A 20,587-nucleotide genomic window follows, 5' to 3' on the forward strand; every position below is an offset into this window, starting at 1 on the left:
ATAATAATAGAAAACTATATAGTACAGGTACAGGTGATCATTAAATATAAATTATATTTGAGGTAATCACATTTTTTGTTACCTGTGCCATTTTCATATGGTGTAAATATGCAAAAACAAAAGAAACGTGTTATTAAAGGGAAAATGTTTCTTAGTTGTTGTTTAATGTATAACCAAATCCAGTAATCTGACCAACAAGCCAACAATCAGGGTCCAGGTCAGGTTAAAGATTAGCTGGTTGGTAGCAATAGAAGCACCTGATGGATTTTAACAGCGTGTGAACATGCAAAACATAAAAGGGATTAGAATATAAATGTGACAGACAAGCTTTGAATAGCTTTGTATCTTTTAAAGTTAACATCATTGCTTTGTTTGTGCTTGGCCAGCGACATCTGGGAATAGACCCTCTCTGTGCATACAATACAATGTTTGTGCAATTGATTACACTTATAGGACTAGATAAACTATTTGCATAATTACTCACTGTTCTACACAGTTTAGGAGGATAAATCCACTCAAGTTGGAAAATATGTCATACTGAACCGTTGTCTGTTACCAAAGCTGCTCGATATTTTTGGATTTTAATTGGATCAAATGACTGATGTTAAAGGGGCCGAAACCTACACAGAATTGTCATTCAACCCTGCGGTTCCCCTCTACTGAGCATTTCACTTTCTTTAAAGTGTCTTTTTTTGATTTTAGTGCCTGTAGCTACTTGTTTTGGATCACTCTCACCACTTCATTGAGAGTTGCTTCCAGCTGTTGCATTTTCACCGGAAAACCCCACAAATCCAATTGTTTGTTGCACAAAATGGCAGACAGGCAAAGTTAGTGACATATGGTGAAACTAGAGAGGAATTTTGAACAGATGAATAACCAGATATTTCACAAATGAGTTGGTAGAGAGCAGTGTGAGCAAGTGTGAGTGAATATTGGACTTTTGCTGAAATGTTCATGAAGGTTGAAGTATGTCAGAAATGTTCCATGTGTTTTGCTCTGGACACAGTCCACCACAGGATCTGATGTCCATTTGTTAATGTACTATGTTCTGAAACCTTATTCAAACTGCTTTCTCAGAGGAATCCAGGAAGATGAGATGTGTGCATTAGCTCAATTTGGGATTAAGAGCGGCTTTGTTTACTCTGTAATTATGTTAAGAAAAGTGCACACGTGTTATTCATTCTCTCAAGTGGAGGAAATGAAGAGCTCTTTGGAATATCCCCATCCCCCTTACTTTAAACATACTCCAGCACTGATCTGAATGTCAAATACACTGTCAGATAGTGACTGACACGCAGTATGATGTGTCATACTGTAGCCATGGTGCTCATTACAAGCTACAGTATAGTACGACTGCTCTTTGGAGTCTTACTATAAAGATGCCAAGAGTGGAGACACCTTGAAAATCCCTCCACAGTTTGACAGCTGTGAACCTACTCTTTCCTAAAAAAGACCTGTCAACAGTGTCGACTTTTGATCACTAATGGGGCTCTTTCAGTTGCAGTAAGTGCTGACCACATGAGAACATACAGTACACTTCCATTTGAGATCATTTTATAATTTTTCTAACCTCAATTAGAGAGAGAGCTGTGCTCAGGTTCCATATAAAAGAAATGATTCAAGGTTAGCTCCTTTCACCATTTTGTACCTCTAACTCACTTTTTCTGCTAATCTCTTGCAGCCTTTCCAACATTCTGCCTTCAATCCGGCTACACCTCCCCTCCACTCCCCCATTTCATTCTCCTATTCCTTCTCGCTTTCATTTCCCCTGTCTTTATAACTCCCCCTCCCTCTGTTGTCACTAAGCTGAAGGAGGGAACTGAGAGTGAATTGAGGAGCTACCACAGGCAAGCAGGCAAGCAGGCAGGCACATTGCACTGGTGTATCATATCTCATCTCTCATCTTCCACAGAACCTTGGATCTAATCAGAGATATTGACAGCTATCCAAACTCTGGCAAGCTGGTGAACACAAGGGAGGGAGAAAAGATAGGAGTAAGGAGGGGAACTGGTGGTGGTGGTGGAGGGGAGGGGGGGTATGTCCAGTGCTGTAAAGTGGTGAGAGGGAAGGCTGCAGAGAAGTGTGGGCTGGGTTAAACTGGCACTTAAAAAGAAGCTTGCTTTAGCTTCTGTGCATTTCACCGGCAGCTAGGCTGGGAGGCAAACAGGGGAGCAGTGAAGGAGTGGATGAGACAACAGCTCAAGGGGGAAGGTGTACTCTAACTTTACATTGGAGGAAGTGTATTTTTAGCCCTTGTTCCCAACTCTTCCACTTTACAGTTTTTCTCCTGCACGGTGTCATTGGTGGGAGCTAGTCATGGGCACTGGTGGGGACAGGTTTCTGTGGTCAGTGCTGCTGCTGCTGCCGGTCTTGGGACTTTCTGAAGCTCTGCGAACTGAATGGCTTCCAGGGACCTATGAAGACACCCTGGTTGAGGCACAAAGGTTCCTCAGTGACTACAACACCACTGCTGAAGAGGTGTTATTCTACAGTGTGTCTGCCAGCTGGAACTACAACACCAACTTGACGACCCACAACTCCCAGCTCCAGGTAGGATGCTTGCTGGAATCTTGAGCTTAGAGAGAGATATTTAAGCTTACCTTTTTCTTCTTATGCTCAAAATTGACCTGTTTAGATCAGTTCTTGTCAGCGCTGACACCTCATCTCCACAAATGCATGCTTGGTCGAGGCTGAGCCGAGCCCTGCTTGACTTTGAGATCTCCCCTATTCATCTCTCTCCAGAATTACATGCTCAGTTTCCTCCCAACGCTGCCAACTCAGCTTGTGTGTTACTGGAAATATAAAACAAATCTGAATGCCTGGGGTGCAAACGTCTTCAAGTTTTGAATCAATTCCTAGGGGGTCTTGCATGGTATTCTGTTAGCTATTTATATTTTTTTAACTGTCTGTTTCATGATACTTTCTGCCTAACAGTTTCTCCAGATGGACGCACCCGCTAGAGGATGCAGTTTAGCAGGAGTTTTATGGTCCACTACGGCAATATTTGCAGCCAATAAAATGCCTTTCTTCTGCAGAAAAATTTAAAATGGGGCTTTTTAGAGGCAAGCTATGAGACATAACATTAATAGCACATTGCAGTGGTGTTACAGTCTCATTTCACCATATGCTGAAGGAACATTTGCATAAACAGTGAAAACTATGGAGAGACGATAGAGACATTAAAACAGGAGAAAAGTATTGCCAGCCAGGCAGTTGCAGGAAACAATGAAACCACAGAGGTGTGAAAGAGTATTTACTTGCCTTCAGGCACAAACATGCTCATGTTCATGGACACAGGCTTACCGAGTATTATGAAAACTCATGAAAGCAAATTGTCAAATGGAGCCTCTGGGGTTTTTTTTCTACTTGTGCTTGGACAGCTGTCACAACAGGATTTCACTACACTATCCAGGCTTTGGGAACTGCTCTCCTCACACGCTGAACAGGTGTAGATGCCCCCCCCCCCCCCACATCACCAGTGTCAAAAGGATCAGGGTGCAGAATATGTTCTGCTGTCCAGAATGTGTCTGGGTTGTACGGTGAAAGATGAGCAGGCCTTTAGTTGCCATGTATTTTGTTTCTGGACAATTCAAAGATGGGATCAAAGTGAATCAGACCATTGAGCTCCATCTGATCTGACAGCCTAGGGGAGTGAGGCCACTCAGGCTGACAGAGAATAAGATTTACTAGTGTGATTTTTTTAATGATGGTATTCCATTTATCCTACACTGTGAGTCCAATACATTGAATTTATTGAAAAACATAAATTGACACAATTGACACAGACTAGATTACAGCTCGCACACTCTTGCACACATAAAGCAAACACTCATGCGCGCACACACACACACACACGCGCACACACACACACACACACACACACACACACACACACACACACACACACACACACACACACACTTTTCCGCCTCAGCTCATGCAGCTTCAGAGGTGAACATGACTGGGTCTTGGTGCAAATGAGACTCAGCCAGCCAGGTTAGGCATGTAGTGGATCAAACAGAATGAGGAGCAGTTCACAGGCTTCTTATTATGTGGAGTAAAAAAGCAATGAGAGTGGATTTCAATAACTGATGTCCTTTGAGCTCTACAATGAAATACCAACCACCTTTAAGTGTTGCAATCACACCTGGGGCTCAGTTACATTCAAAGTTCACTGTGTATTTCCAAATGTATGTAACTCGAATATGAAATGTGAGCACTACCTACATTGTGGTTAGTTCAAGTGAAGGGTTTCATTCTCAGACACTATGAATTCATTTTGGAAACATTTTACCAAGCAAAGTCTCTCCTCAAAATTCAACTATTTCAGATGCAAATGATTTCAGACATGTCTTTGCTTTAATGCTAAGTTGAATATACTTGAAACTAGCAATCAAACGGTATCATGGATATACTATTACTAATACTTTGGACAGACACTCTTACAGTATTGTCAAATTCATGTCAATTTGTCCTTTGCACACATGAGGTTACCATTGTTCAAATGGTAAATGAGTAAGAAGATTGTTATAGAGCAGATACTGTAAACACTTTTTTTCCACAAACGACAACACACACTGCAGCTTGTATGAGGAACAAAGCAAAAAAGGTTTTTCAGCTGTCTTATGTTTATGTGTTTCTTGGGCTGAGAATGTGATTATCTGTGTGGATGGGTGGGTGTAGGCAAGCTGGAAAAAACGATTGAGAAAAAGACAGAGATTGAGAGGAAGTGCACAAAGGTCAGAGTTAATACTTCAACTCACTGTCACCAGTTGTTTGCTCCTGTTAGCCTGTTATTTTAGTGGATGCTGAGAAAAAGACAGATAAGAGGGGCTTCAATGAAAACATGACTGGAATGAAGCTACTGTTAGTTTTATCAGGATGTGTATTGAGCAACTAGCAAGGTACAGGCATTAACTCATTGCTTTTTTAGGTAACATCAGTATTAGTGTGACAAAGCTATTGTCAGTCATACTTACAGTAACGCTGACATGATATAAAATATACTATTGTAACAGTGACACACAGGTTTTTCTTAAGAAAATTAAATGCTTAAGGTGCAGTATATGATACACATAGTGCTGTAACAATAGAGCAGTAGTTCATCTTTTTCAATAGGAGCAAATCAAGGTGCAGCACATACACTATCCATGCAGTCTTCCACAGTAGCCTTGACTCCATCCATTCTACCCACACTGTCATTATATAGTGTGGACATCTATATCCAGGACCCCATAAAGAAAAGCTCTAGAGATTCAGACAGGCCATATATGAGGATGTGTGCTTCAGAGACAAACACATTTTTAAAAAATATTATCCTTGAGCTGGGCTTATTTAGCTTTTCTGTCCTTGCTCCCGATAGACAGATGGAACACTTTATCGATCCCAGAGGACAGATGTGTTGTAAAAGCTCTCGAGGAACATATCAAGTCACAGATGAATACATGTGGTAGATATAGTAGTTGAATAATGGATGGATGGACAGATTGGCATTGCCAACCTTGGAAAATAATAAGAGAAAAACACGATTGCACAAACTATTCACACAAGAAATCAATTTTAATATAATGTAACCAATTTAAGACAAACAGTATGAAGAAGATAAATAGACTAAATTACACCTCTTATATATATTACACACATGGTCTGCATTATATATGTGTGTACAGTACCAGTCAAAAGTTTGGACGCACTTATCCATTCACTTGAAAGAGAAAGTGTGTCCAAACTTTTGACTGGTACTTTATGTATGGTACACTGGTGCAATACTTATTCTAAAGCAAATCTTTAACTTGAAGAGAGACAAAATGCTAATACTGATGAAAATGTGGCTGCTATAGGAAATGTCTGGCAGGCTGGAGTCATTTATGGGGTCTTTTTGTGTTGTGCTCTGATGTCACTGGGCCAAAAGAATACCACAAAAAAGACAAAACAAAGTATAACAACAAGCTGATATAATATCAAAGAGCAATGTGGACTTTGCTGGGTGCTACATATTCATATCATAGCTTTGCAGGCCTTTACATTTTAGATACTAACAGATCAGTAATTTCAGAAAAGAGGAGATATATCAGTATATCATTGTCATTCATTTCCTCCTCTCGTCTTTAGATAGCTGCATCCCTTGAAGAGCAGGCCTTCACTGAAGCCTGGGGGAAAAAGGCCAAGGGGACCTTCTCTAATGACACTCTCACTGATACTCAAGACATTAAACTGATGGCCAAGATCAAGACGCTGGGCGCTGCCAACCTGCCCCAGAATGAAAGAGAAGAGGTTTGTTTCTGTTTCATATTTATTATGAGAAAAATATAAAGCCTAAAGATAGTGTCAGATTTGATCAGTGCTGACCTCTTTTGAGCATCAAAGACTGACTTCATATCTCTGTTTCTTGTGTGCAGTATAACACAATTCTCAGCACCATGGACAACATTTATTCCACAGCCAAAGTGCATCCACAGCCGAACGTAAGCTGGAGCCTGGAACCTGGTGAGTAAACATTGAATAAATACTTAGTTTGAGGCTCGTGATGCTTGAATCATGTCATACAGATGTTTTGGATTTATTAAGAAGAAACAGAAACTGAGAGCAATAGAGTAAGTGAATGAGACAGAAAGAGAGAGAGAGAGAGAGAGAGAGAGAGAGAGAGAGAGAGAGAGAGAGAGAGAGAGAGAGAGAGAGAGAGAGAGATGTTGAGGTTGAGGTACACGAAACAAACAACAGTTTAGAGGCCAGGGGAAGAGGGCAGAAAAACAGTTGTAAATGGCTTAGATTTTATCAGTTCCTGGAAAATGATGGCAAGGTATGGGCTAATTACTTTAAAGAGAGCTCCAAAGGAAGTGTTACAGATGTGCCCATGAGTGAGTAAAAAGATAAAGAAACAACTCATTAGCTTTTAACTCCACTCGTATGTATTGTGAACAATAGCCCTGTGCCTTGTCAGCAGCAACTGTCAAAAGTAAGTAAGAAATTTCCTGCAGTCTCCGTAATGATTATAGGTATTACAGTGGAAATAATCAAGAGTAGAACAGGGATTACTCCAAGTATGAAGCACATCCCATTTAAAAAAAACATTATTCATCATCATTATAATAACAGACTGTCAAAATCTGTCATCTGTTTTTCCACCATTCTTCTGTGACCTTCAGCTTTCACCTTTTCCTCACCTCCTTTTCCTTTTTCTGGCATTTAGAAGATAAGTGTTGTTTTACATGATGCTCAGAATATAACAAGAGTTGTCATAACCTAAAGCTAACCACTTAGATAATGTGTTTGTTCTGGTTTTCCGTTGCTGAGAGAGCAGGAGGAGCATGAAGCAATTCCAAGCACTGAGATATCTTGTTTGTTTTAGGGAAAACGCCCAGCTTTTGCTTAATATGTCATTTTCCTTATGACTTACAGTGAGTTGGATTTTTCCATTTTGCAGAACTAACAAATATTATGGCCAACTCCAGGAGCTATAAAAGGCTCCTGTTTGCCTGGGAGGGCTGGCACAATGCATCAGGTGTACCTCTCAGGGAGTATTACCCCAGGTTTGTGGAGCTCAGCAACAAAGCCTCTCGAGCTGATGGTAAACACTTTATTCCTTGCATTTTTATGAAGTTACATCTAATATATTGCTGTGTATATTTATGTTTTTGTGACATATGGTGTGATTTATGATGTTGATTGTCAAGTAAACTGAAGACAAATTTCAATTAAGTAATGAATTTAATCAGAATAAAGTTATGGAGGGACAAGAAGAGTGATGGAAATTACTTATATGCAAGAAAGAGAGAGAAACGGAGATAAATAACAAACATTTTATCCTGTGTAGGATTCGACGATACTGGAGCTGACTGGCGCTCTTGGTATGAGACTGACAACTTTGAGCAGGTCATAGAGGACCTCTATCAGACAATTAAGCCCCTCTACCTCAACCTGCATGCCTTTGTGCGCCGCCAGCTCTACAAGCAGTACGGTCCTAAGTACATTAACCTTAAAGGACCTATCCCTGCTCACCTGCTAGGTACAACACAACACTTTTATGTTGCTAAAATACTTTGCATTGTAGTGCTATGCAAGATGTGTGAATATATGCTGCCCAACATTATTTTATAAAGGCACCAAAGATCAAACATTCATGTGTGAATTTTTGTGTGCTTATCTCATTACTGTGAGTGCACATGCTGCTGAAGGCATTTCCTACAGTGCTGGTGAATGGTGTATCCATAACAAGTTAGAATGTTGCTTAAGTGTTGTTTCTTCCTCATCCTCAGGAAATATGTGGGCCCAAACCTGGAACAATATATATGGTATGATGATCCCATTTCCTGAAAAACCCAACTTGGATGTGACTGATGAAATGGACAGCCAAGTAAGTGAGGAGGGTTTTGTGCTGCTCAAATAGATTGTAGGAGGGAAATGAACAAATTAGTGACGATGATATAAGAAATGATGAGATTAAAATTTTGTAAATAGCACTTATATTGTTTTCTTTCATCAGGGCTATAATGCCACACACATGTTTCGTGTTGCCGAGGAGTTCTTCACCTCTCTGAATTTGGAGAAGATGCCTGATGAGTTCTGGAGTGGATCCATGCTGGAAAAACCTGACGGTCGAGAGGTGGTGTGCCATGCATCTGCTTGGGACTTTTACAACCGCAAAGACTTCAGGTAAAATGAATTTGCTTAATTACAAGTGAGTTGTAGTTACACTATTCATTGTTAACTTGTAACCTGAAAACAAATGAAGGAGATATTGGGATCACTGTGCACTTTGACGTTGGTGGACAGTAATACTGCATCTTCACATGATTCACATGACACAGTGGTGTTAAAGGACACGTCCACAATTTTTCAAGTCTGTCGCAAACAAATAGTCAGGTGCCCAAATGTAAAGCATTGACAGTACTTTTACTGTGAAATTCCCACTCCTCACATCCCTGGCAGAACTTGAATTGGATGTGGTGCCTCAAATCAAAGTGGAAAGTTATAATTTACTAAGTCATATGTGCTAAGGTCATAATACCCTTGGACTACAAACCTTTGGGAGTATACCATTGCTATTCAGTTTATAAACTGATTGCTAATCTTGTTGATAAAACATGATAATACAATCAATTATATGGCTATTTTTGTCTCTTTAGGATCAAGCAGTGCACCACAGTGACGATGGAGCAGCTCTTCACTGTGCACCACGAGATGGGGCACGTCCAGTATTACCTGCAGTACAAAGACCAGCCTGTGGGCTTCCGTCGTGGAGCCAACCCCGGTTTTCACGAGGCTATTGGCGATGTTTTGTCTCTCTCCGTCTCCACACCCAAACATCTCAATACCATTGGACTGTTGGACTCTCCAGACTCTGATGAAGGTAAAGAGACCAAATAAAACAAATCCAAGCTGCTAAAATGGATGAGTGATTTTATTCATAATTAAAGGTTGGGAAATTAAACATTGCATTGTGTTTCTCCAGCAACTGATACCAACTACCTGTTGAAGATGGCTCTGGAGAAGATAGCCTTCCTTCCTTTTGGCTACCTTATTGACCAGTGGAGATGGAGTGTGTTCAGTGGAAGCACTCCTCCAGAGCGCTACAACGCTGAGTGGTGGCATCTCAGGTAGGCTTTTATGCAAAGGCTTAATATAGGCTGCTTGGAAGATGTTGGAAATATGATTGTCTACATTCTTGCAGAGAGTTAAATGAGAAGACTGGTCTTACCACTCTTATGTTTGTACATGACATATGAGGCCACAATCAGCTTAGCTCATCTGGCTCTGCCCAAAGGTCAAACAAAATCCTCCTACCAGCACCTCTAAATGTCTAAATCTCACTGAGTCAAGTTATATCTTATATCAATTTAAAGTTTTATCAGTTTAATCTGTACAATTTGTAAAGGAAGCACAGTGTGGTTTTACAGGGGGTTATGTGCCAGACTATTTCTTGGCTGGGTGAAGTAACTTTCACAGGGTTTTGATGTGAATGTGAGGTTGCTAGGCAACCAGCGGAGACTCCAGGAAGTTACTGCTTTTGGACTCAACAAGGCTAACTCTTTCCCCTTGTTTCCAGTCTCTGTGCTAAGCTAAGATAGCCTGCTGGTGGCAGGATCAATCTTCTCATCTAACTCTTAGCAAGAAAGTGAATATACATTTACAAAAATTTAGAATATGACGTTATAAAATGATGGAGCTAACATTCGTGAGTACATTTTCAAACATGATGAAAAAATTATATGATGCATGATATTCCATAAAACCCAAGTTTCTAAGCCCTGGTTACCAACATTACTCATGTTTTTGTGTGTATTTCAGTTGAATGTTTCTGCTAAATTCAGTCATGTTGCACAGATGTAACATGAATTTCAGTTGAGTATTTTGTGTTTCAGAATGTTATATTTTGTTGAAGGGTGAGTTGTGATGGTAGAGCAGATCAGTTATGTATCATTAGCTGCACTCAGTCGTGAGTCAGTAGACTGTCAGGTTGAGGTACAGTAGGACGGATCAAACTGTGCTTGTAGTAAATTACATTCTGTATAATTTGGTGCACTCATAGCTGTGTGTGTAACCATAAGAAATCTTGATTGTCAGCAGTAATAGAAATTCTACAGTATGTCAATGTTCTTTAGGGTTTGAAAGTGTGATATCAGTGTAGCTCACCCTATGGTAGTCTGAGTTTGATGTGGCTGAGAAGTTAAAAGGCCAGTCATTGGTCTATTGAAGTGAGTAGGGAAAAGATAAGGTAGTAGCTTGCTGTGAGGCTACAGAATTTATTTGTGTGTTTACTTTGGCTTGTTAATTTTGTTGATTTTCCCAGGGGTCATATTTGCCATTTGCCTGTGTTTAAAAAAAAATTAATACCACTTTCTGTGCAAATACTTTGGTCTGCCAGCCTTGCTTTTTTGCTTCACCCCTTTAAGTTTTTCCAGTGCCAAAACACTGTTTTAATACAGGGGTGGCACTACTCCCCCTTAAACATGAGTAAATCACAGCCTAAACAGATTAAGTGGAGCTGCTCTGTGGTAACAATAACACTTCAGTTGTTCTGGCCGGCATTCAGAATATTGAGTGTGTATGTGTAAAGTGAGGTGTTTCTTGAAAACATGATTTTCAGCTGGATAGTTTTCCAGAAGTCGTGTTTTGGTTGTATAACCTGTGACAGTATGCTCTAAATCCATAAATGTCTTATTTCTTTTTAAAGGACAAAATATCAAGGCATCTGCCCACCCACCAGGCGTACAGAGGAGCACTTTGATCCAGGCGCAAAATACCACATTCCTGGCAACACGCCATACATCAGGTAGCATCCTGTTCCAGCTACAGTAGCCTACTACATAACAGATGTGATAATGTCAATCAGCTTGGATGATTGATGTTTTCATGACATGGTATTTAATATTTTCTGAGATGTCTGATTAAAGCTTTTCTCAAAGCACTTCAAAGAATGAAATCTAAAGATATAGCAGCGTTCAAGCTTTAAATTGTATTGGAGCCTTTTTAGAGCGCATGCATGATAAGTGTGTGTGTGTGTGTGTGTTTGTGTCTGTGTGTGTGTGTGTGTCTGTGTGTGTGTTGGCATGTTCGTGTAATAAGTGAATAAAGTGAATGAACATGTAAGAATGGCTAGTGAACTGGGAGTTAAAGTATTGTGTGCTGTAATCTCCACTGAATTACTGGCACTTGAGTGCGGATTTACACAATACAGTAACCCTACAATAGCAGGAAAGCGTGTTGCAGAGGCAGGGGGCTTTATGAGTAAAGCATCTGATCCCTGCTGGTTTCTTTTCGGAGGTGGTTGCTGAAACCAAAAATGGCAAAAACACCACAACATTTTTAGTGTATTTAGTCATTATATTGAGGTATGAAAGACAAATAGTCTTACTAAAAAGCAGAGGATGTGACTCTTTTTAAACAAATTTTGCCCACTTTACTTATTGTTTCTTGTTTTAGTTTTAATACATTGTTGGGGAAAGTTTGAAAAGTAGTCGCATAAATATGTTGCACACTTCCACAAGAGGTGACAAACAATTCTTTCCCCCGCAGGTATTTTGTCAGCTTCATCCTGCAGTTCCAGTTTCATGAAAAACTGTGTACAGCAGCCAAACACAATGGTTCCTTGCACGAATGTGACATCTACCGCTCTCCAGAAGCAGGAGAGATTTTAAAGTATGTGATCTTACCGGACCTCCACTGTTCATTACAGAGAGCATGTGATATGAGATATAATGCTGTTATTCTTCCTCCTGCAGAAAAGTTCTTCAGGCGGGTTCCTCCAAACCTTGGCCTGAAGTGCTTCAGGAGGCTTTAGGCACCAACAAGATGGATGCCGGGTCACTGATGAGATACTTTGACCCAATTATTAAATGGCTGGAAAAGCAAAATGTAAATGAGACCATGGGATGGCCTGACTTTAATTGGGTCCCGCCCATACCTGAAGGCTACCCAGAGGATATTGGTAAGGGGAGCACACCAAACAGCACTGGTTAAAGTTGCATGTAAGAAAGTGAGGACAGGCTAAAATGTTTGTTTTTTCTCCAAGATCTAGCAAAGTAATTGTTACTGGGGAGGAAGGATGGTATATGATGTTTTTTGTTTTTGGGAGGTTTTTTGATTTTCATTTGAAGAAAATCCTTAAAAAGAATACACTTTGCACATTGTAATATAATTCTTGAAACATTCACATATCATATATTTTTTAAATATGGTAGTATTTTTCAGACTTAATTATATGGATCTTTACAGTACACTTACAGGGTTTCTGAGATGTCCATCTCCTTGTTTACCCAGATAAGAAAACAGATGAGCTTGAGGCAAAGGAGCTTCTTACAGAGTACAACAGCACAGCTGAAGTGGTGTGGAATGCGTACACGGAGGCCTCCTGGGCGTACAATACTGACATCAACGAGGCCAATAGGCAGGAGATGGTGAGACCCTCGGACTGACGACTCCACAGTGATCACTATGACATTGCTCATCGTTCTTTTGATTTTGTGCACATAATTAGGAAACAATAAAATTATTGCTTAATCAAAAAATGTGTCAATGAATCTATAATTCATTACAATCAACCCATGTATGCATGTTTCTACCAATCTACTTTACCTATCTACCTGTCTGCATCTTTCCAACCTATCAATCCATTTATCCATTCATCCATCCATTGATCCATCCATTGATCCATCCATCCACCATCCATCACCCAGCTTCAAAGCACAAATATTAAAGAGTATTCATTATCCTTCTGTAGCTTGCGAAGAACCTGGAGATGTCGGCCCACACCCTGAAGTATGGACAGATGGCCCGTCAGTACGACACCACTGACTTCCAGGACGCCTCAGTCAAACGCATCATTAAAAAACTCAGCGACATTGAGAGGGCCGCACTGTCTGCAGCAGAACTGGAAGAGGTGTGGGGGAAATTGTTTTTAGTAGTCATCTACAGTAGCTAATTGACCAAATATTTCAAGCTCAACCCATATAGTAGAATGCTAATTAAATAAGCTGTTAGCCTGCAGAGTCTGCAAGGCCTTATTTATATTTTGACTAAAGTTTGTCTTTCTTTGCAGTCAACCTAAGCTGTTGCTTGGCAACTTGTGCTCTGATGATTAAAAAAAAAGTTGCTCTGGTGCTGCCAGTTGAGATTTTACTGTCATATAAAGTCCAATATGAATATAATGAAAGGACCACATCTAACACTGTTGTCACACTGTTGCTCAAGGCAGACAAATACTATGGGTTTGTTTTGACCCTGTTTCCTACCTAGGAGGAGCACCTTAAGAAGAGCATGCCGCTGTTTGCATTTGTACTTGTTTTTTATGCTTTTTTCAAACTGCGTTATGGTTTTTGGACCAGACGTGAGCACCAGGAGTTTAAATGTGTTCATTAGATGTAGTATCAAGCAAGTCAATGACGGTGCACCCAAGTTGTAATTGTGAATATATAGATGAAATATTATTCACTGAGTCTGATTCTTTTTAGAGTCACTAGTTTCTCTCACATGTTAATGGCTTCTTTCCTCCACCTGTGTACTGCTGGCATATTTATTTAAATATGTTTTCAGTGGAGTCTAATGCTCAGTGGGTGCCTTTACCTTTTTAGTACAACAATCTGCTGTCCAACATGGAGACTAAGTACAGTGTGGCTACGGTCTGCAGAGATGATGGGACGTGCCATCCACTGGATCCAGGTAAGAATACAAAATACATGCAGATTTTAACATGAAGAGTTGGGTTCTTGTGATGTCCAATATTTAAAACATGTGACACTTGAATATGTGCAATAAAATGAATTAGTAAAGTTAGGGTGACACGTTGAACATTGTGGATAAAGTTATTGTAGTAAAACAATGTGTTGTGTTTCAGATCTTCAGAAGATCATGGCGGAGTCCAGGGATTATGATGAATTGCTTTTTGCCTGGAAAGGATGGCGAGATGCTGCTGGCAAAGTACTCCGCGAGGATTACAAGAGATATGTTGAACTGGCCAACAAAGCTGCCACACTCAATGGTATGACCTATGGGAGTAATTTTACATCCACCTTGAGATTTTCCTTAATCTGTCGTGCTTGAAAAAGGCAGAGGAAAAAAAGGAAAATCTTGAGCATACTTAGATGAACTTCTGACTTAAGGTTGAAAAGTATTGGCTTCACTTTGCACGCTTTTACTCAATAAGGCATATCTGCTTCAAAAGACACGTAACTCCATTATATGGCTGCCATTGAATTACAAAGGCATTGCTAATTGGTAACACATTGTGAACATACTCATCACTGATCTTGTGTTTGTTCCTGCTTCTGTCTGTAGGTCACAGTGACAATGGTGCTTTCTGGCGCTCTCTATATGAAACCCCAACATTTGAGCAAGACCTGGAGAGTCTGTGGAAAGAGCTGGAGCCACTCTATCAAAACGTGCACGCCTATGTTCGCAGGGCTCTGTACAAGAAGTATGGTGCTGAGCACGTCAACCTAAAGGGACCCATTCCTGCTCATTTGCTGGGTAAGTAAGTGCAACAAGGAGGGACTTGAACGTCTATGAAAGAGCAGCAGATATTCAAACTGAATTTCATAAAGCAACAATATTTGGGGCTCTACATGGCATTCAGAAATGTTGTTTTGATTCTACAAGGCTTTCACGAGTTGAGGATAAGGTCACTGGACAAAACCACACTTCAGTCCATATTTCACTATGGAATCCAAAGGATTCAAACACTATAGCCATAACTCTCCTTTTATGTGGGAGCATACCCCATTAATATTCTGTCGTTGGCTGCATATGCATTTGGATTTAGGCAGGATTTAATTTTCTTTCAGAGGCATCAAGCGTGAGATTGTGTGTGACACTTCCACACGGTTAGGGATTGGACTGACTCACAGTCACAAATCCCACTTGGTTAAACACTGGCACAGCAGAGGAGAACATACGCCACAAATACTTCGAAATGTGAAATATGAATGCTGTCTTCTGTTCTTTTCAGGCAACATGTGGGCACAGACGTGGTCTGGCATAATGGATTTGGTCATACCCTACCCAGATGCCACTCAAGTTGACGCCACGCCAGCTATGGTGGAAAAGGTGAACACAGCTATTGCATAATGGTCACTGCTGCACACATGACTACACTAAAGGCACACACGCGCACACAGACACACACACACACACACATGCACGCATGCACGCACGCACGCACACACACACACACACACACACACACACACACACATGCACGCACGCACACACATGCACGCACGCACACACACACACACACACACACACACACACACACACACACACACACACATTCTTTCACCACTTGCTTTGCAGCTTTAGAAGACTAGAATCAGTTTGTTTTGGTGAAAATGAAACTTGGATGCAGGCCAAAGTGGAGGATCAAGCAAAATGAGGATAAATCCAAAGGATTACAATTGCATTAAATAAAAGCAGTAAAAACAACACACATCTATAACTGACATGAAGTGTGTATATAATATATGAATATAGTTTATACATGATTTTCAGGGAACACATATATTACTTACTTTTAATCCTTATGTTAACACAATTTGTTTACACTTTTCCACTTTACACATTTGTTTATTTTCTACATGTTGATTTTTCCCAGTGTTGAATGTCATTGTCTAGGAAAACTATTTATGTAGTCATCACATAACATCAACATCTGCACTGATTCTCTTTTTTCCTATTCAGGGCTGGAATGCCACCAGAATGTTCCAGGAATCAGACCATTTTTTCACCTCCCTGGGTCTGCTGCCAATGCCACAAGAGTTTTGGGACAAATCTATGCTTCTGAAGCCAGATGATCGCCAGGTGGTCTGCCACGCCTCTGCATGGGACTTTTATAACAGAAAAGACTTCAGGTTAAACCTTTTTTTTTTAACCAGAACTGATGAGTAGGCTGTCACCAAAATGCTGACAACCTTGCAGTGTTGTTTAAATTTAATATTGAAACATTAACATTGTGTATTCCCAAATCAGGACATTTATATAGACCTGAGTATAAAAAACTACAGATATGACTTACAACATGCAACAAACAAACATAGTAAGTCTCAATTAATTACACACAAAACACATAAAAAAGAGGGAAATTAATTACAATAAAGTTAAAAAACTAAAGTTTTTCTGGCAAGTCTGAGCCTGAGTACATTGCAGAGCTGTAAGTGGAGGAAAGAAAAGTTATTCACATAAAAACAATGAGTCACCCAATTTTTCAGTTGTTAAATTTTCCTGTAATTATTTCCATTTATATGGTGCAATGTACTGGAAGGCAGTCTTCCCAAGTTCAGTATTTAATTATGGGATATCAGTAGTTAGCCAGTATTGAGATCTGGTCAATATATTTTAAATTTCAGAAGATATGTGATGTACTGAGGCAGAAAAATGATAGTGTGCAGTTCTGACCAGCATACCTTTTCATATATGAAAATAATATCTTGTAATGATACATATTGCACAGTGGTGAGCCGCATCAAGTTGTTTTAAAGGGAAATAAGCCGCATTACAGAATGACAGGATATCTCAAACATGATGGTTTTTGTCCTCCAAAGAGAAATTATTCTGATATAAGGAACTTATACACAAGTTTTATCTTTAGTTTCAGACTGCTGTCTAACTAACTTCTCAGATATAGTAGACTGAACAACTATAATTTCAATACTATTCAGTTTATGGAAGCCAGGAAGAAGTATTATGGAATGAAGAGTTCTTCTTTGAAAGCTCCTCTGTTAAAAATGAAGTAATCATTGCCTTGTTTGTGTCTCCAGGATCAAGCAGTGCACTGTTGTGACTATGGATGACCTGATCACAGTGCACCATGAGATGGGTCACGTCCAGTACTTCCTGCAGTACAAAGACCAGCCTGTGTCCTTCCGCGATGGAGCCAACCCTGGCTTCCACGAGGCCATTGGTGATGTGCTTGCCCTGTCTGTAGCCACACCCAAACATCTGCAGAGCATCGGTCTCCTGGACAAAGTTGAGAACAACGCCGGTGAGTGACCAATCACAGCGGGCAGATACTTTTGTCTGGTGTTTTTTGAGAAAATCCTACATGTTCTATAATGTTAAGCTCATGATTTTGATGTTTTTGCTCCCACCTCTAGAAAGTGATATCAACTTCCTAATGAGCATGGCACTTGACAAGATTGCCTTTTTGCCTTTTGGCTACCTGATGGACCAATGGAGATGGAAGGTATTTGACGGACGCATTCCATCGACTGAGTACAACAAAGAGTGGTGGAACCTCAGGTAAATGTCCAACATCAGAGTTTACTGCTTACAGGAATGCAAATTAATGACTAAATTGAGATTTAAAAGTTAATGAGTGAGGGGTTGATTAATTAAGTAATAAAAAGTTTGTAAATGATTTACCCAAATACCAATTCACTATTGATAATTATTTTCCTTTGTTTTGCAGAATGAAGTACCAAGGATTGTGTCCACCTGTAACCCGTACCGAGGATGACTTCGACCCAGGCGCGAAGTTCCACATCCCTGCTAATGTACCCTATGTCAGGTAAATTTTCCTGATTCAGCAAAGCAAATGGGGCACCTGATAACTGAGCACAGATAAATTGATAACTGCTTTGACACACTCCAATCAGCTAAACAAAGATAAGATAAATATGTGGACTTAAGCTGTAAACGATAATGGGGCCTAAGTCACATGGCTAAAAAAATAAAATATAAAATCAATCACCACCATGAGCAACTGATATGACAGTATCTGTTTTTGTTTGTTTGTTTGTTTGTTTTTACTGGGATTCTCTGGTTTCTGCTGATATGAATCCACAGTCATGACAGCAGATATTAAATTATCTCCCATCAGGTACTTTGTCAGCTTCATCATCCAGTTTCAGTTCCACAAAGCTCTGTGTCAAGCCGCCAATCAAAACGGACCCCTACATACCTGCGATATCTACCAATCTAAAGAAGCTGGGAAGCTGATGGGGTTAGTACACACTATACACACCTACACGACACACAAGCAACTTAGTCAGGGAATGATGTATAACCACTGCACTAATTTTGCATTTGTGATATATAAAAAGTCCCAGGTCTCCTAACATATACAAGAATACTGTTCCATAAAAAAGGCATGATTTGTTGGAAACTATGTTACATTATACCACAACATTTTAGTATTTGTCAGATTGGCAGCTGGTGAGAACATGCATCACGCCATGTGTGTAATCATCTCTTTCTACTGATCCTTGTCTCTCTGACCTCATCTCTGACCTGTGCTGTTTGCAGTGATGTGATGAAGTTGGGCTTTAGCAAGCCTTGGCCCGAGGCATTGGCCATGATAACCGGCGAGCCCAAAATGAGCGCACAGCCGCTCATGGAGTATTTTCAACCTCTCATTGAATGGTTGGAGAAGGAGAACAACAAGAACAATGAGGTTCGCGGGTGGCCTGATTACGACTGGAAACCTGTACAAGTAGAAAGTAAGTCCAACATTTTCATGCATCCACATATAATGAAACACAAGTAAAGGCACATGCATATAGGGAATATATTTTCCAGTATCCTGCCCAAATGTATGTTGAACTTTTTCACAGAAGAAACAGCACAATGTCTTCACACAGAGGCTTAGTTTATCTCCTTTCCTGCTGCTTACAGTGAAACTATTCCCCTGCTTTCTTGTTTTACTGGTGATATCCTGCTGGAAGGATGTGTACAGATTAGACTGATGAGATTCTTAGAAGCAGAGGGGGGAAAAAGAGCTTGGAAGAGATAATGGGAAAAGAGAGCACAGCTGTTGTTTAAAAGATCAACAGAGAAGTGCAGAATTTAGATGCAAAAATGAACAACTGTATGTGGCAGGAATATAAAGGATTACTCCTTTATATTCCTGCCACATACAGTTGTTCATTTTTGCCTTTGACAATTTGGCTTATTATGTGGCATTAATATAACAGTGTCACTGAAACACAGCACCCAAAACCAGCCCCAGACAGTTATTTCTTTCATTTTGACACTTGTAGGCAAATGCACTTTTTAAATGTTTAGCTGCTGTTCAATTGTTTGAGGTTTTACATTTAAAGCTGTAAACAAAAAAGTCTTCTTAACCAGAGAATGTCTTTAGCTGAATAAACTAAGAGCACAGAGGTCACACTGGTCTGAGTGTCATTGGGTGTCCTCTGTCCTTATGGTTACTTTACCAACAAAAAGAGGCAGATTTTATTTGTCAAAATGTTTTATCCTTGACAAAATACTCTAGAAATAGAATTTTATGTTTTACAGCCACATGCTGAATTTTATTTCATATCCTCTGGTATTTAATTTCCTTTCACACCTCAGTCTTATAAGTGCAAAAATGCACAGACACACAAATGCACTCAATACACTGAAACAAGAGAAACTGTTTAAAAAACTGCCAATGCTACACTCATTGTCTGAAGCTAGCCTAAGTAACAAAATTGCGGCATTTTTTACTTTTCTTTCCTGTAGGTGGCGACATCTCTAAAAAACAGCTCCACTTTATGGAGAATCTGTAGCTTGCTAAATGTGAATGAGTGAGTCTGTCCAGCATTTTAATGACTTTGTATTCTATGTGTTTATCCAGCAGTTGAAGTTAAGGCTAATACAGTGGACTTCCTGGGTATGAGTGTGGACCCCGCAGCTGCCTTAGCCGGCCAGTGGGTCTTGCTTGTCCTTGGCCTGGTCCTGTTGTTGGCCACCATCCTATTGGGCTACAAGTACAGCAAGTCGAGAAATCCTGAGAGGTCCATGTCGACGATGGAGCTGAAGCAGAAAGACTAGTCCTCAGTGACATAATATTAATGTCAATGTGAATATCAGTGTTTTTTGTGTACTGTACAGTACATCTGATCAAATTAGCTTTTCTTTGCGGTCTGCCTCCCTATCTAATCTTGTATATTTATTGTACACTTTTGGAGTCCATTTATTATTTTTTGCCTATGCAAAAGAACATTGCAATTCTGTAATTTATTTGTAATATTTTAATGTTTAGAGAGGAAATGTTTTAAAATGAATGTTTGTAAAGTTATTGATTGTGTTATTGACATTTTTGAATATTTGATTTTCTTTTTGTTGAATCTGCATTTCTACAATAAAGAAACTAAATATGTGTTATGTGTGA

General features: G+C 39.9%; 1 protein-coding gene across 1 annotated transcript; it reads left to right on the forward strand.

Moving 5' to 3' along the window:
* The first annotated feature begins 2,120 nt into the window (after positions 1 to 2,120).
* On the forward strand, positions 2,121 to 20,498 carry ace (angiotensin I converting enzyme (peptidyl-dipeptidase A) 1). The gene is made up of 25 exons (XM_053341168.1): positions 2,121 to 2,550; positions 6,112 to 6,273; positions 6,399 to 6,486; positions 7,424 to 7,567; positions 7,814 to 8,005; positions 8,256 to 8,353; positions 8,483 to 8,652; positions 9,126 to 9,349; positions 9,452 to 9,596; positions 11,174 to 11,272; positions 12,016 to 12,138; positions 12,222 to 12,427; positions 12,760 to 12,896; positions 13,220 to 13,378; positions 14,070 to 14,157; positions 14,333 to 14,476; positions 14,773 to 14,964; positions 15,443 to 15,540; positions 16,174 to 16,343; positions 17,250 to 17,473; positions 17,586 to 17,730; positions 17,900 to 17,998; positions 18,311 to 18,433; positions 18,736 to 18,929; positions 20,051 to 20,498. The coding sequence occupies exons 1-25, from the start codon at positions 2,317 to 2,319 to the stop codon at positions 20,245 to 20,247; spliced, it is 3,855 nt and encodes a 1,284-aa protein (XP_053197143.1). The 5' UTR covers positions 2,121 to 2,316; the 3' UTR covers positions 20,248 to 20,498.
* Positions 20,499 to 20,587: the final 89 nt, after the last annotated feature.

The sequence above is a fragment of the Scomber japonicus genome, chromosome 20, assembly GCF_027409825.1.
Source record: "Scomber japonicus isolate fScoJap1 chromosome 20, fScoJap1.pri, whole genome shotgun sequence".
Lineage (NCBI taxonomy): Eukaryota > Metazoa > Chordata > Actinopteri > Scombriformes > Scombridae > Scomber > Scomber japonicus.

What these genes read in the sequence shown, in the direction of transcription:
- ace (XM_053341168.1), top strand. Translation starts at nt 2,317, where the DNA reads ATGGGCACTGGTGGGGACAGGTTTCTGTGGTCAGTGCTGCTGCTGCTG. An exon ending in CTGATGAAATGGACAGCCAA is followed by an intron (nt 8,354 to 8,482) that starts GTAAGTGAGGAG and finishes TTCTTTCATCAG; the next exon opens with GGCTATAATGCCACACACAT. An exon ending in AGGCTACCCAGAGGATATTG is followed by an intron (nt 12,428 to 12,759) that starts GTAAGGGGAGCA and finishes TTGTTTACCCAG; the next exon opens with ATAAGAAAACAGATGAGCTT.